This window comes from Oncorhynchus masou, chromosome 13, assembly GCF_036934945.1.
Source record: "Oncorhynchus masou masou isolate Uvic2021 chromosome 13, UVic_Omas_1.1, whole genome shotgun sequence".
Lineage (NCBI taxonomy): Eukaryota > Metazoa > Chordata > Actinopteri > Salmoniformes > Salmonidae > Oncorhynchus > Oncorhynchus masou.
Window position 1 is genome coordinate 71,494,484 of NC_088224.1, and position 12,887 is coordinate 71,507,370.

General features: G+C 44.5%; 1 protein-coding gene across 1 annotated transcript in view; it reads left to right on the top strand.

The window, feature by feature from the left end:
* Positions 1 to 12,887, top strand: part of LOC135552994 (cell adhesion molecule DSCAM-like) — a 135,223-nt gene that overhangs the window by 91,928 nt on the left and 30,408 nt on the right. The window contains exons 4-10 of the mRNA XM_064984997.1: positions 4,715 to 4,861; positions 5,072 to 5,350; positions 5,570 to 5,845; positions 7,105 to 7,401; positions 8,608 to 8,880; positions 10,209 to 10,487; positions 10,770 to 10,889. Of these exons, the coding sequence (XP_064841069.1) occupies positions 4,715 to 4,861; positions 5,072 to 5,350; positions 5,570 to 5,845; positions 7,105 to 7,401; positions 8,608 to 8,880; positions 10,209 to 10,487; positions 10,770 to 10,889 (1,671 nt within the window). The remainder of the gene's footprint in view (positions 1 to 4,714; positions 4,862 to 5,071; positions 5,351 to 5,569; positions 5,846 to 7,104; positions 7,402 to 8,607; positions 8,881 to 10,208; positions 10,488 to 10,769; positions 10,890 to 12,887) is intronic.

The following is a 12,887-nucleotide window of genomic DNA, read 5'->3' on the forward strand; positions in this document are numbered from 1 at the left end:
ACTGAAGCTGCCCCTAGCTGGTGTACCTTGGGACCTAAATGCTCACTAAGCTGTCTCTGTCGTAGCATGCTCGCCAAAGCACAGTGAAGACAATCTCTCTAAATTGCTTTTTCGATCAGTTTTGACATCAATCTGCTCTCATGGGGATAACGCATGGTTACAACAGGAAGGTATCATTCCTTATGGATGTTGACAACCCCACTCAGTCGGGTTTGATCCCCAGAATTAACATAATATTACTGCACACACTGAACTGCTAGTGACACCCAAAGAGGATTTGGTTGCCGAAGCAGAGGTTCAGACCAGATAGATTACTGGAGCTAGGGAGGACAGAGGTAAAATGTGAAGGTTATTTCAGGTAAAAGGTCTTGGTATGATGTGTTCAAGGATATGCACTACATGACCAAAAGCATGTGGACACCTGCTTGTGGAACATCTCATTCTAAAATCATGGGCATTAGTATAGAGTTGGGCCCCCCTTTGCTGCTATAACAGCCTCCAACTCTTCTGGGAGGCTTTCCACTAAATGTTGGAACATTGCTGCAGGGACTTGCTTCCATTCAGCCACAAGTGCATTAGTGAGGTCGTCACGTCATGTTTGGGCAATTAGGCCTGGCTCGCAGTCGGAAGTTCTTCCACATCGCTCGTCAAACAATTTCTGTATGGACCTCGCTTTTTGTACGTGGCCATTGTCATGCTGAACCAGGAAAGGGCCTTTTCCAAACTGTTGCCTCAAAGTTGGAAGCGCAGAATTGTTTAGAATGTCATTGTATGCTGTAGCGTTAAAACTTCTTAGGGATAGGCGTCCCGTCAATGGGACAGTTGTAAATCATGCGGCGCCTTCTGTCACCATCGCAGATTTTAGAGAAACAACAAATGTCGGTACATATAAGTGTCTTATATCGGCTGAACGCTTAATTTCTTGTTAATATAACTGCACTGTCTAATTTACAGTAGCTATTACTGTGAACAAATGCCATGCTATTGTTTGATGAGAGCTCCTTACAACAAAACACTTTTTTCACCGCGATAGGTTTGATAAATTCCTCTCTGAAGGTGAAATGTGTACTTACATTCTGAAATCTTGCTCTTATTTATCATCCAAATGGTCCCAGAGATAACATGAAGTGTCGTTTTGTTAGACAAAATCCTTTTTCATATCCTAAAAAGGTCCATATTAAATGAACAATCGATTTTGTATTTCCACTCGTTCTATTTGCAAAGAAAGGAATCTGTGAAAATCTAACCCTAAACGTTGTTTCAACCAGTCAAATCACGTCTGTTTGTATTCGTCAGAGTTCCTAGAACGTAACCAGACTTCACTATATCATAAGGGGTGTAAGTATATCCTATATAACACCATGTACTATTGTAAAGTGGCTGTTCCACTGGATGTCAGAAGGTGAATTCACCAATTTGTAAGTCGCTCTGGATAAGAGCGTCTGCTAAATGACTTAAATGTAATGTAAATGTAAATGTCTGATCAGAGAGCGACGCCTTCATGGCATGCCGATGACGTGGGCGGTCTTCACTTGAACAACTCGGGTGCCAATTCAGAGTTATGAAGTTATCAAAACTGGTTGTTTTGCAAATGTTACATTTATAATATGGCTACTAATACTGGAAAAGCTAAATCAAAGTCCAGGTATAAAGATTTGACAATATTCTGACATAAAAATGTAATATGAATGCAAATGTCTCCTCCATGATTTGCCCAAATGTACCTGGGTGACTTCACACTAAATGGCATGTAGTTCGCTCATACTTTAAGTTATCCGTCTGAAACTTTTCACACACACTGCTGCCGTCTTGTGGACACCATAGGAATTACAACCAGAGTGATGGCTGGAACTGGGTCCGTTCTGTTGCATTTCAAAGATGTTGGTAGAAAAAAAACAGTTGTTTTTTTCTTTGTATTTTCTTCTACCAGATTTATTGTGTTATATTCTCCTACATTCAATTCAAATTTTCACAAACTTCAAAGTGTTTCCTTTTAAATGGTACTAATAATTGCTTCAGGGCTTGAGATACAGGCAGTTAGATTAGGGTATGTCATTTAGGCGAAAATTGAAAAAAAGCCGGCTATCCCTAGATTTCCCATCATTAGAACTAAGGGGCCTAGCCCAAACTATGAAAAAGAGCCCCAGACCCTTATTCTTGCTCCACCAAACTTTACAGTTGGCACTATATATTGGGCCAGGTAGAGTAATGCTGGCATCTTCCAAACTCAGATTAGTTCATCGGACTGCCATGTGGTGAAGCGTGATTCATCACTACAGTAAAGGCATTTTCACAGCTCCAGAGTCCAATGGTGGCGGCTTTACACCACTCCAGCCTATACTTGGCATTGCACATGGTGGTCTTAGGCTTGTGTGCGGCTGCTCAGCCATGGAAACCCATTTCATGAAGCTCCAGGCGAAGAGTTATTGTGCTGATGTTGCTTCAAGAGGTAGTTTGGAACTTGGTAGTGAGTGTTGCAACTGAGGACAGACGATTTTTACGCGCTACACGCTTCAGCACTCGCTGGTCCCGTTCTGTGAGCTTGTGTAGCCTAGCACTTTGCGGCTGAGCCGTTGTTGCCCCTCGACATTTCCACTTCACAATATCAGCTGTTACAGTTGACCGGGGCAGCTCTAGCAGGGCCGAAATTTGATCAACTGACTTGTTGGAAAGTCACTGAAAGTCACTGAGCTCTTCAGTGCAACCATTCTACTGCCAATGTTTGTCTATGGCAATTGCATGGCTGTTTGCTCGATTTTATACACCTGTCAGCAACAGGTATGGCATAAATAGCCGAATTCACTCATTTGAAGGGGTGTCCATATATACGTTTGTATATACAGTGCATTTGGAAAGTATTCAGACCCCTTGACTTTTTCCACATTTTGTTACATCACAGCCTTATTCTAAAACATTGTTTAATTTAAATTTCCCTCCTCAATCTACACACAGTACCCCATAATGACAAAGCAGAAACAGATTTTTAGACATTTTTGCAAATGTATAACAAATAAAAAACTGAAGTATCACATTTACATAAGTATTCAGGCTCTTTACTCAGTACTTTGTTGAAGCATCTTTGGCAGTGATTACAGCCTTGAGTCTTCTTGGGTACGATGCTATGGGAGCTTCTCCCATTCTTTACACATCCTCTCAAGCTTTGTCAGGTTGGATGGGGAGCGTCGCTGCACAGATATTTTCAGGTCTCTCCAGAGATGTTCGATCATGTTTAAGTCCGGGCTCTGGCTAGGCAACTCAAGGAAATCCAGAGTCTTGTCCCGAAGCCACTCCTACGTTGTCTTGGCTCTTTGCTTAGGGTCATTGTCCTATTTGAAGGTGAACCTTTACCCCAGTCTGATGTCCTGAGCGCTCTTGAGCATGTTTTCATCAAGGATCTCTCTGTACTTCGCTCCCTCAATCCTGACTAGTCTCCCAGTCCCTGCCGCTTAAAATCATTCCCTCACCATGATGCTGCCACCACCATACTTCACAGTAGGGATGGTTCCATGTTTCCTCCAGATGTGATGCTTGGCATTCAGGCCAAATCTTGGTTTCATCAAACCAGAGAATCTTTAGGTTCCTTTTGGCAAACTCCATGTGCCTCTTCCTGAAGAGTGGCTTCCGTCTGGCCACTGTACCATAAAGACCTGATTGGTGGAGTGCTGCAGAGATGGTTGTCCTTCTGGAAGGTTCTCCCATCTCCATAGAGCAGGGCTATCCAAACCTATTCCTGGAGAGCTACGCTCCTGTAGGTTTTCACTCCAACCCAAGTGGTAACCAACCTGATTCAGCTTTTCAACCAGTTAATTATTACAATCAGGTGTGCTAGATGAGGGATGGAGTGAAAACCTACAGGACTGTAGCTCTCCAGGAATAGGGTTGGACAGCCCTGTCATAGAGGAAGTCAAGAGCTCTTTCAGAGTGACCATTGGGTTCTTGGTCACCTCCCTGACCAATGCCCTTCTCCCCCGATTGCTCAGTTTGGCTGGGTGGCCACCTCTAGGAAGAGTCTTGGTGATTCCGAACTTCTTCCATTTAAGAATGATGGAGGCCCCTGTGTTCTTGGGGACATTCAATGCTGCATTGTTTGGTACCCTTCCCTTGATCTGTGCCTCGACACAATCCTGTCTCGGAGCTCTACGGACAATTCCTTCGACCTCATGGCTTGGTTTTTGCTCTGACATGCACTGACAACTGTGGGACCTTATATAGACAGGTGTGTGCCTTTCCAAATCATGTCCAATCAGTTGAATTTACCACAGGTGGACTCCAATCAAGTTGTAGAAACATCTCAAGGATGATCAGTGGAAACAGCATGCACCTGATCTCATAGCAAAGGGTCTGAATACATATGTAAATAAGGTATTTCTGTTTTCATTTTTAATACATTTGGGAAAATTTCTTTAAACCTGTTTTCGCTTTGTCATTATGGTGTATTATGTGTAGACCGAGGATTTGTTTTATTTAATCCATTTCAGAAAAGTCTGTAACGTAACAAAATGTTGAAAAAGTCAAGTGGTCTGACTACTTTCCAAATGCACTGTACAGTGTATACTGTATATATTAGATCATTCATGTTTGTGAATGCCATGCATTATGCAGGACCAGGTGTATTTTCTAACTGGATGGATAGTTTCCTATTGAGCTGATTGGCCAGACGACCTCCTGTATTTTTTTACGTGAATAACCCCTCCTCTCTCTTTTTCTCTTCTAGGACCTAGATTTCTCATCACAACCACAGGAGCTTTGTATATTCTGGATGTCCAGAATGAGGATGGATTGTATAACTACCGCTGCACCACACGGCATCGCTACACGGGCGAGACCAGGCAAAGCAACAGCGCCCGGCTTTTTGTGTCAGGTCAGTCTATGGTGCCCTAAATACCTTAACGGTACTCCAGAAACATCTAAATTTCTGTACAGTACACAATGTTGCAGTAATACATCAGAAACTTCTGCATCTTCATATATTGCAATGTCCACAACACAGTGAATGCTATCGTAACACTATCTCTTCTAATAGTGAACTCTATTGTTATCATAACATATTCTCTCTATTATCTCTCATAAGATCCCACTAACTCAGAGCCGGGGATTCTGGATGGCTTTGACCGTCGGGAGGTCATGGCGTCCCATCGGGTAGAGCTGCCCTGTAAGGCGTCGGGCCATCCCATGCCCAAGTACCGCTGGCTGAAGGACAACAGCCCCCTGGAGCCCGACACACGTTTCCACCAGAGTGTCACAGGCTTGCTGATAGAGAGCGCCCAGCCCACCGACTCTGGCACCTACGTGTGTGAGGTGTGGAACAGCTATGGCAACGCTGAGGTGGTGGGCCGGCTGCTTGTCAAACGTGAGTCCAAACACCACATCACAATCACACATCAGGAGCGATCCCAGCCTGGGTACCATGATGTCTCTACGTTAGCTGCTATAGCCCTGTCACTTTGTTTACCTATTTGTTTGATAATGTTCACACAACAAAATATTTATTTCACGGTATAACAATGTCATAGGCCTCCAGTTTGGTTTGTGGTTTTGATGTGTGTTCTGTGTTTTCTCTGGTGTCCAGAGCCCCTGAAGGCAGTGGTCAGCCCACGAAAGGTGAAGGGCAGCGTGGGGAGTAAGGTGTCCTTGCATTGCAGTGTCAGTGGCTCGGATGAGTACGAGCTATCGTGGTACCGTAATGGAGAGATCATCTACCCCGGCAACAACGTGCGGATCACAGGCATCAGCAGGGAGAACCTGATCATGGAGGGCATGGCCAAGAGCGACGGAGGGGCCTACCAATGTTTCGCCAGGAAGAACAAAATGTCCGCTCAGGATTTTGTTCCGGTCATCTTGGAGGGTGAGATACAGTAGTGGTTTCTTATAAAGATCAATGTTGCTATGACAGTTACTGGATATATTTATCATGTTGTAACAAGACAGTGGTTAGAATATATTACCATGTGTTTTTTTTCCCACGTGGACTGTACCGCTTGGCAGTTGACTGTAGCATGAGCGTTCACAGTTTTATGTTGTGTGCAGGGACGCAACTTTTGTGTTAGAAGTGGGGGGGAGGCCTCCCAGGTGGTGCAGTGGTGAAGGGCGCTATACTGCAGCAACAGCTGTGCCACCAGAGACGCTGGGTTCACACCCAGGCTCCGGCTGTGACCGGGAGGCTCGCGGGGCAACGCACAATTGGCCTAGCGTCGTCCGGGTTAGGGAGGGCTTGGACGGTAGGGATATCCTTGTCTCATCGCACACCAGCAACTCCTGTGGTGGGCTGGGTGCTGTGCATTGTGTTGTGTATTGGAGGACGCATGACCTTCAACCTTCGTCTCTCCCGAGCCCGTACAGAATTTGTAGCGATGAGACAAGATAGTAGCTACTAAACAAATGGATACCATGAAATTGGGGAGAAAAAGGGGTAAAAAAATTCAACACAAAAAAACAAGTGGGGGGGACATAATTATTGTTACATTTTTTTATCCAGTCAGATAAACACAGCCTACCTGACCACTCTGAGGTGTCTGCATAGTCCTAAAGCACACCATTGCCTTGTTTTGTGTCACATTCCAATGATAAAACTGGGGGGGGACAAAAATGCAATTTCAGAATGTGGGGGGGACATGTCCCCCCTGTACCCAGTGAACGTTTCACCCCTGGTTGTGTGCATGTTTTGTCTCCATGTATGTTTAGTAGCACCAGCGGTGACTTAGCACAAAGGGATTTTGGCCCTGGATCGATGCAGGGCCTGTGTTAATGCGTTGTGTTGTGCTGCATCAGAGCAGCCAGTGTCATTAGGGCTACTATCCCAGTCAGTTTTAAACTGCTTACCTGAGCCTGGTTGCTTGGGCAACTGTCTTGCGTGGCCACAGAACTGTATAAGGAGGATATTGATCATCTATAATGATGTAGAACATACCAGTGTTAGCAGATAGCAACAGCAGGCCACTCTAAAATAAAGCTGTTTTTTATTTGGCTAAGACTGCCCCCAATAATGGCAGACAAAGAAAAAAGGTAGGTGTACAGGTTTGAGTGACAGATGATAGATATTCTATTGCTGCTTTTGTTCAGTCTTATGAACCATTACTCACGGTCTCCCTTTCTCTCCCCTTTCAGACGGCACTCCGAAGATTCTGTCCTCCTTCAGTGAAAAGGTGGTCAACCCCAACGAACCGGTCTTCCTGGTGTGTAACGTCAAAGGCACTCCCCCTCCCTCCTGCACCTGGAACCTGGACGACGACCCAGTCATCAAGGACAACCACCACCACCCCGGCCACTACGAGACCAACGAGGGCCACGTGGTCAGCCAGCTGAACATCACTCACACTAAGGAGGTGGACGGAGGGGTGTATCGCTGCACCTGCAGGAACTCGGCCGGGGCAGTCTACCACCAGGCTCGAATAAACGTAAGAGGTGCTTGTCAGATCAGCTCCTCCAAAACAACAAAAACATACACCTAACACATGTTTGTTTGGTTTCCAAATTCAATGCCTGTTTCTTTTAGGTTTTTGTTGTATTCTCCCTCCTTTGTAAAGTGCCTACAGATTCCTAACCTTTTGACTTTTTACTCATTTTCAGATTTCTTTTGTCTTTCTTTCTTTCTTTCTTTCTTTCTTTCTCTTTGCTCTCTTTATTCTTCAGTTGCAGCTTTTGGACTCCATTGTTTAGTTTCCCCTAATTTCTTTCAGTGTTTTTTAAATTTTTTATCCCTGTGTGAATCTCTCATCACATCGTCCCTCTCTGCTCTTAGTGTGATTGTGATACTCCAGGTCTTTTTCTTTTTGTATCCCAACACTGCTTGTAGTCACCCATATCTTGTTGGCCTGTTTGCATGTCAGTCCCTCATACTGTCAATAACAATGCCAGGTCACAACCACCCATGTTTTGTTAGTGTGTGTTTGTGTGTATTGTGTGTATGATCCATCCATAACATGTCTGTTCTATTGACTGTGTCTTATTTGTTGAACATAATACCTCTCTTCTTGTCTTTAATAGTAATCTGATCCTCTACACAGATCACTGTTGCTGAGATGATTCCCGTCAGCTGATTTGCACTGCTGTTCAATGTGTAGATGTTTGAACACAGTTGACCAATTTATTATTATTTTCTTTGTAGGCCTTACTGACAGGCAGGTTTTCAGTCCAGTGTGGTGTATCCTGTAGTTACAACTGTTGAGCGTCACATATGTTAACTTTGTTTCTAGGCTGGTGGTGGTTTTATCTTTAGACTGCAAAAGGGAATATAGTTCTCGCTCTTTTGTTTCCTTAGTTAGTTTTTACTTATTATGTTATGGCTGAATGTATAGATCATTTATTCAGACAAGACAATTAGTTTCAAGTGGCTCTTGGATTTGTAATTCAGTTAACTCGTACAGTGAATATTGTCCACTAAAGTGTTCTGTCTTTCAGCTGTCAGCCAACCCTACCTTGTCCTTGTCTAATATGGTCCTGATTTCACAGCCCTCTCTTCAGAGTCTACCATGAGGTCCTGTGGTAAAAACTAACACATTTGGGTGTGCTGTCAATACATACGGCTTGATGTTGCTGACTGTCATTTCACAATCCTCTCACCCATAAATGTGTTTATAGAGAGCTCTCTCTCCCTCTCTGTATTTTTAGGGGCTGCCAGCATCCGTCCAATGAAAAACATCACAGCCATCGCAGGGCGGGACGCGTACGTCCACTGTCGCGTTATTGGCTACCCGTATTATTCCATCAAGTGGTATAAGAACTCCCACCTGCTCCCCTTCAACCACAGGCAGAGGGCTTTTGAGAACAACGGCACTCTGAAGCTGTCTAACGTGCAGGAGCTGGACCAGGGAGAGTACAATTGCAGGGTATTGGTCAAACCTCACCAAGAGACCAATCAGAGCGTCCATCTCAGTGTCAAAGGTAGGTAGAGCCCATCTCCCTGACTCATGCACTGTGACAGTACACAGTAAACACACTAGCATACGACACTTGGGTAAGTGTAAAGGACGTCACGCTGCTTGCTTAGCGAGTTCCTCTTCCTCTTGATTTGGCCCACATCTGGCACAAACTCCTGACCTCTGCCATGCTAGCACACACGACCACCCTCCTGAAGTTACTTACCAGTCGGCACCACATGAAAAGCTAGCTATTCATTGGCGCAAGTGAGGACACTGCAGGCTGAGGAGTAAGTTTCACACATCTCCATGTGATACATAAGCATTCTAAGAGGTATGAGAGTGTGGACAGTAGAACATGGCAAAGCTGTAGGCAGAGATAGGAAGTGACCTCGCAGGCCATACTCCCATTGGCCTTCACATCACATTGTGTAACATAAGCTACAGTAACACATTCACCACTGCTACGACTGCACTGCTATGGGATGTGAGACTAAGCTAGGGTCATTAGTATGACTGCACGTACAGTAGCGATTGAGCTTGATTACCAGAGGCCCAAGAATACGTAATGGTAATGTTAACAAGTGATTCCCCACGTCTCATATCCATGTCATGAAGGATGCAGCCACTGCTTAACTTAAAACATTGCCATAAGATGAGCCTGGGGGGGGGGGGGCGGTGACCACATGATATAAAGCAACACTTCCCCGCTACAAGTGCCTTAGTTAATTTGCTCTGCTCATGCTTCAAATTCTGAAAGCGGCTGGTGAGATCCCAGGAGTCCATTATCCCTACTTTTTTGTGAATTAAATCAGTGCTGAAGTGCTGCTTATTTTAATGTCATTTTAACTTGTTGATTCTCAAATACGGCTGACTTGCGAGATGGCTGGAGAGTCCCCTGAGAAGGTGCAACAGTGGACTTAGGAGGATCTCACATCTAGGTCATTATCTAGTCTAGCATGAGGCCTGATTCTCCAATAATTTGTTTAACATGGTGGTTTTTCCCTATTTGAGGATCGTTAGGTTTTCTTTAATCTTCTCTTTCTAGACAGACATGGCATGAATCGCCAAAATACAGAATCACCCCTTCAACTGTTTTTGGAATAGTACACCTGTGCTTGGTACTGTTTGCTCTGACTCAGAGTACAGAATGTTCGGCTAGACAGGAGGAATGACTAAGGTGGAATTATGTGATGATTCACTCTCAGTCCTTTTGAGTTTAGAGTCTAAACAACAATTTCCAAAGGGATTGATAGAAGATTGAAGTATGACACACAGGAGATTGGACCGGTATAGTGTATTGTCTCTCAGCCTAATGTGGTTATGGTCATCTCTTCTCCTCTTCCCCTCCAGTTCCACCATACATCCAGCCCTTTGCATTCCAGCGGTTCTCTATTGGCCAGCGTGTCTTCATCCCCTGCGTGGTAATGTCAGGTGACCAGCCCCTAGACATCACATGGCAGAAGGACGGGCGGCCAATCCCTGCCAGTCTGGGGGTCACCATTGACAACATAGAGTTCACCAGCTCACTGCGGATCTCCAACCTGTCCCCAGACCACAACGGAAACTACACCTGCATTGCACGCAACGAGGCTGCAGCCGTTGAGCACCAGAGTCAGCTCATTGTCAGGGGTGAGAAGAGGCTAGCACATTGTTCCTCTGTCTCCGTCACTGCTTCTAGATGTATCTCTCTTACGCTCCCTCCTCTCACTCCCTGACTCTTACTGTCTTTCTTTCTCTCTCTGTTTCTGTTTGTTTCTCTGCTCCTCTCTCCGTTGCTTCGCATCTGTCTTTATACTGTATATTTCTTTCCACTGCACTCTTTTTGTCAATCTTAATCTATCTCTCATACTATCTTTATATCTCAGAAGTACTAGTAAGTCAGTCTGTGTGTGGTTATGTCTGCTCCTCCAGTTCCTCCCCAGTTTGTGGTGCAGCCCACAGACCAGGATGGGATCTATGGCAAAACTGTGACACTAAACTGCTCTGCTGAGGGTTATCCACGCCCCACCCTCGTATGGAAACACTCCAAAGGTAAACATATACGTAAATCAAGCATCAGAAGACTGTCGGTAGCATTAATTCAATGGTTATACAAACGTATTAAAGGACATTGTTTAGGGATGTAACAGCAGCTGTTTTGGATAGAGTAACTGTAGTTGTAATTGAACACATATGGTTTCATCCACAGCCCATGTATGATGTGGTTCAACAACTGCAGGTGTACACATACACTTTCACGGGTCACAGGTGTACAGCCACTGTGGGTTGTTTGGTGGGGGAGCTACCAGTGAGGTGGGAGAGAGCAGGTGAATAAAGTGGCACAGCACTTGACCAGGATAGCTGTGTTTGCAGCTCTGTCCATAACACGGGTGAAATCTTCCCCCAATGGAGAGACGACAACTAATCCAACCAATGGTGTGGCGTGTGGGGGCAGTGTGAAGGGCATCAAAGGTGTGGGTCAGGGCCAGACTCAGCAGCCAGGCTTTGATGGGATTTGTTTTTGACTTGGGCTCCCTGGGACCGAGAGGAGATTGGGTTTGATGTGAGAGAGACGCTCCTCAATATCTTAGACGCCCTGTCTGATTAATAACACCTGACAGAACCTTGATCCTTTGCCACGGCAATGGCGAGAGAAGACTTGGCCGGCACCTTTATCTGAGATGCACCTCTAATTTACAAGTGCAAGTGTCTGTGTTGCTGTATATTATGGCACTGGAGATGTTTTTTATTCTCCCAGTCAGGTGTTAGCAGAGCAGAGCAACAGAGAGATAGAAAGTGAATAAGGAAAGGTCAGCTGGTATTATCATAACTGTTAGCTCTCTCTGGATATGCAAAATCCATCATCCAAGAGCACGTCTTTCTCTGTCTCTCTGTCTCTCTGTCTCTCTGTCTCTCTCTCGCTCTCTCTCTCTCTCTCTCTCTCTCTCTCTCTCTGTCTCTCTCTGTCACCCTCGGTTTCTCTCTCTGTGTGTCTCTCTCTTTCTCTCTCTCTCTCTTTCACTTTCTGTCTCTCCCTCTCTCTCTTCTCGTTTACAAGGCAGCAGAGTGGGAATAGTACTGCCACTTGACCCCTCACTAACCAGAAGCACTTGACTGCATTTTTAATTAAGGACCAAAACCCACAGCTCACTAAATGTCCTTATCTTTACACGCTAACTATAGCGCATGCTGATATCTGGCCCAGTTCAGACATATGTTTAATACTCTATGAGCGAGCCTGGATGTGTTACTATTACTGTAACATAGGTATACCACTTACAGCTCTGAGTGGGTTTCCATTCCCAGGCAGCTCATTGACCTGAACATTTTCAGCATTAGACATTTCCTACACTACACTAAGTCATTTTGACCTTTTTGAATGAGACTGTCCAACATTACCTCCAACGGAAACATGGATGATTATAGAAAATATACTTGTTCCCTGATATGTGAAAAGTATAATGCTGTATGCTGGTATGCTGAAGTATACCTCACCACCAGAGGTCTTTGAATACTATTTGACCTACAAAAGCGTGTACATACTAATACTAATCTTTGTGTTTCACAAAGACAAAATCAATGCTTTGGGGATTAGGTTGTATTTACCCAAAAATATATGTACAGTACATTTTTCCGTCTTTGATGTGTAGATTTGTAAATGTACATGCCTACAAGTTCAGTGTTGTTCACATGAAAAATACCAAACATAGCTTACAGGCATCAAATCCTGAGAGTCAGTGGATAAATAAATCCTCACATGTAAAAACAAAGGAAAAGAAAAGTACTTTGCTGTGTAAAGGAAACTGCACAGCATTTCATTGGCTGATTCCTTGTTTCAAGGCCTCATTGCAGTCTTGTTGTTTTCTTCCTTTACAATCTGCTCTGGTGTTGAACATGGGCACCATCTCTTTCATGATTACCCACTTTTAGTGGCTACATTCTCCACAGCATCTGCTGAGGTTTAGGGGCAGCGTTAAGATGCATGTTTACTGTCCTTAAATCCCTAAAGCTTTGTCACTGAAGCGTTACACACTGTACAAGTTGAATAAG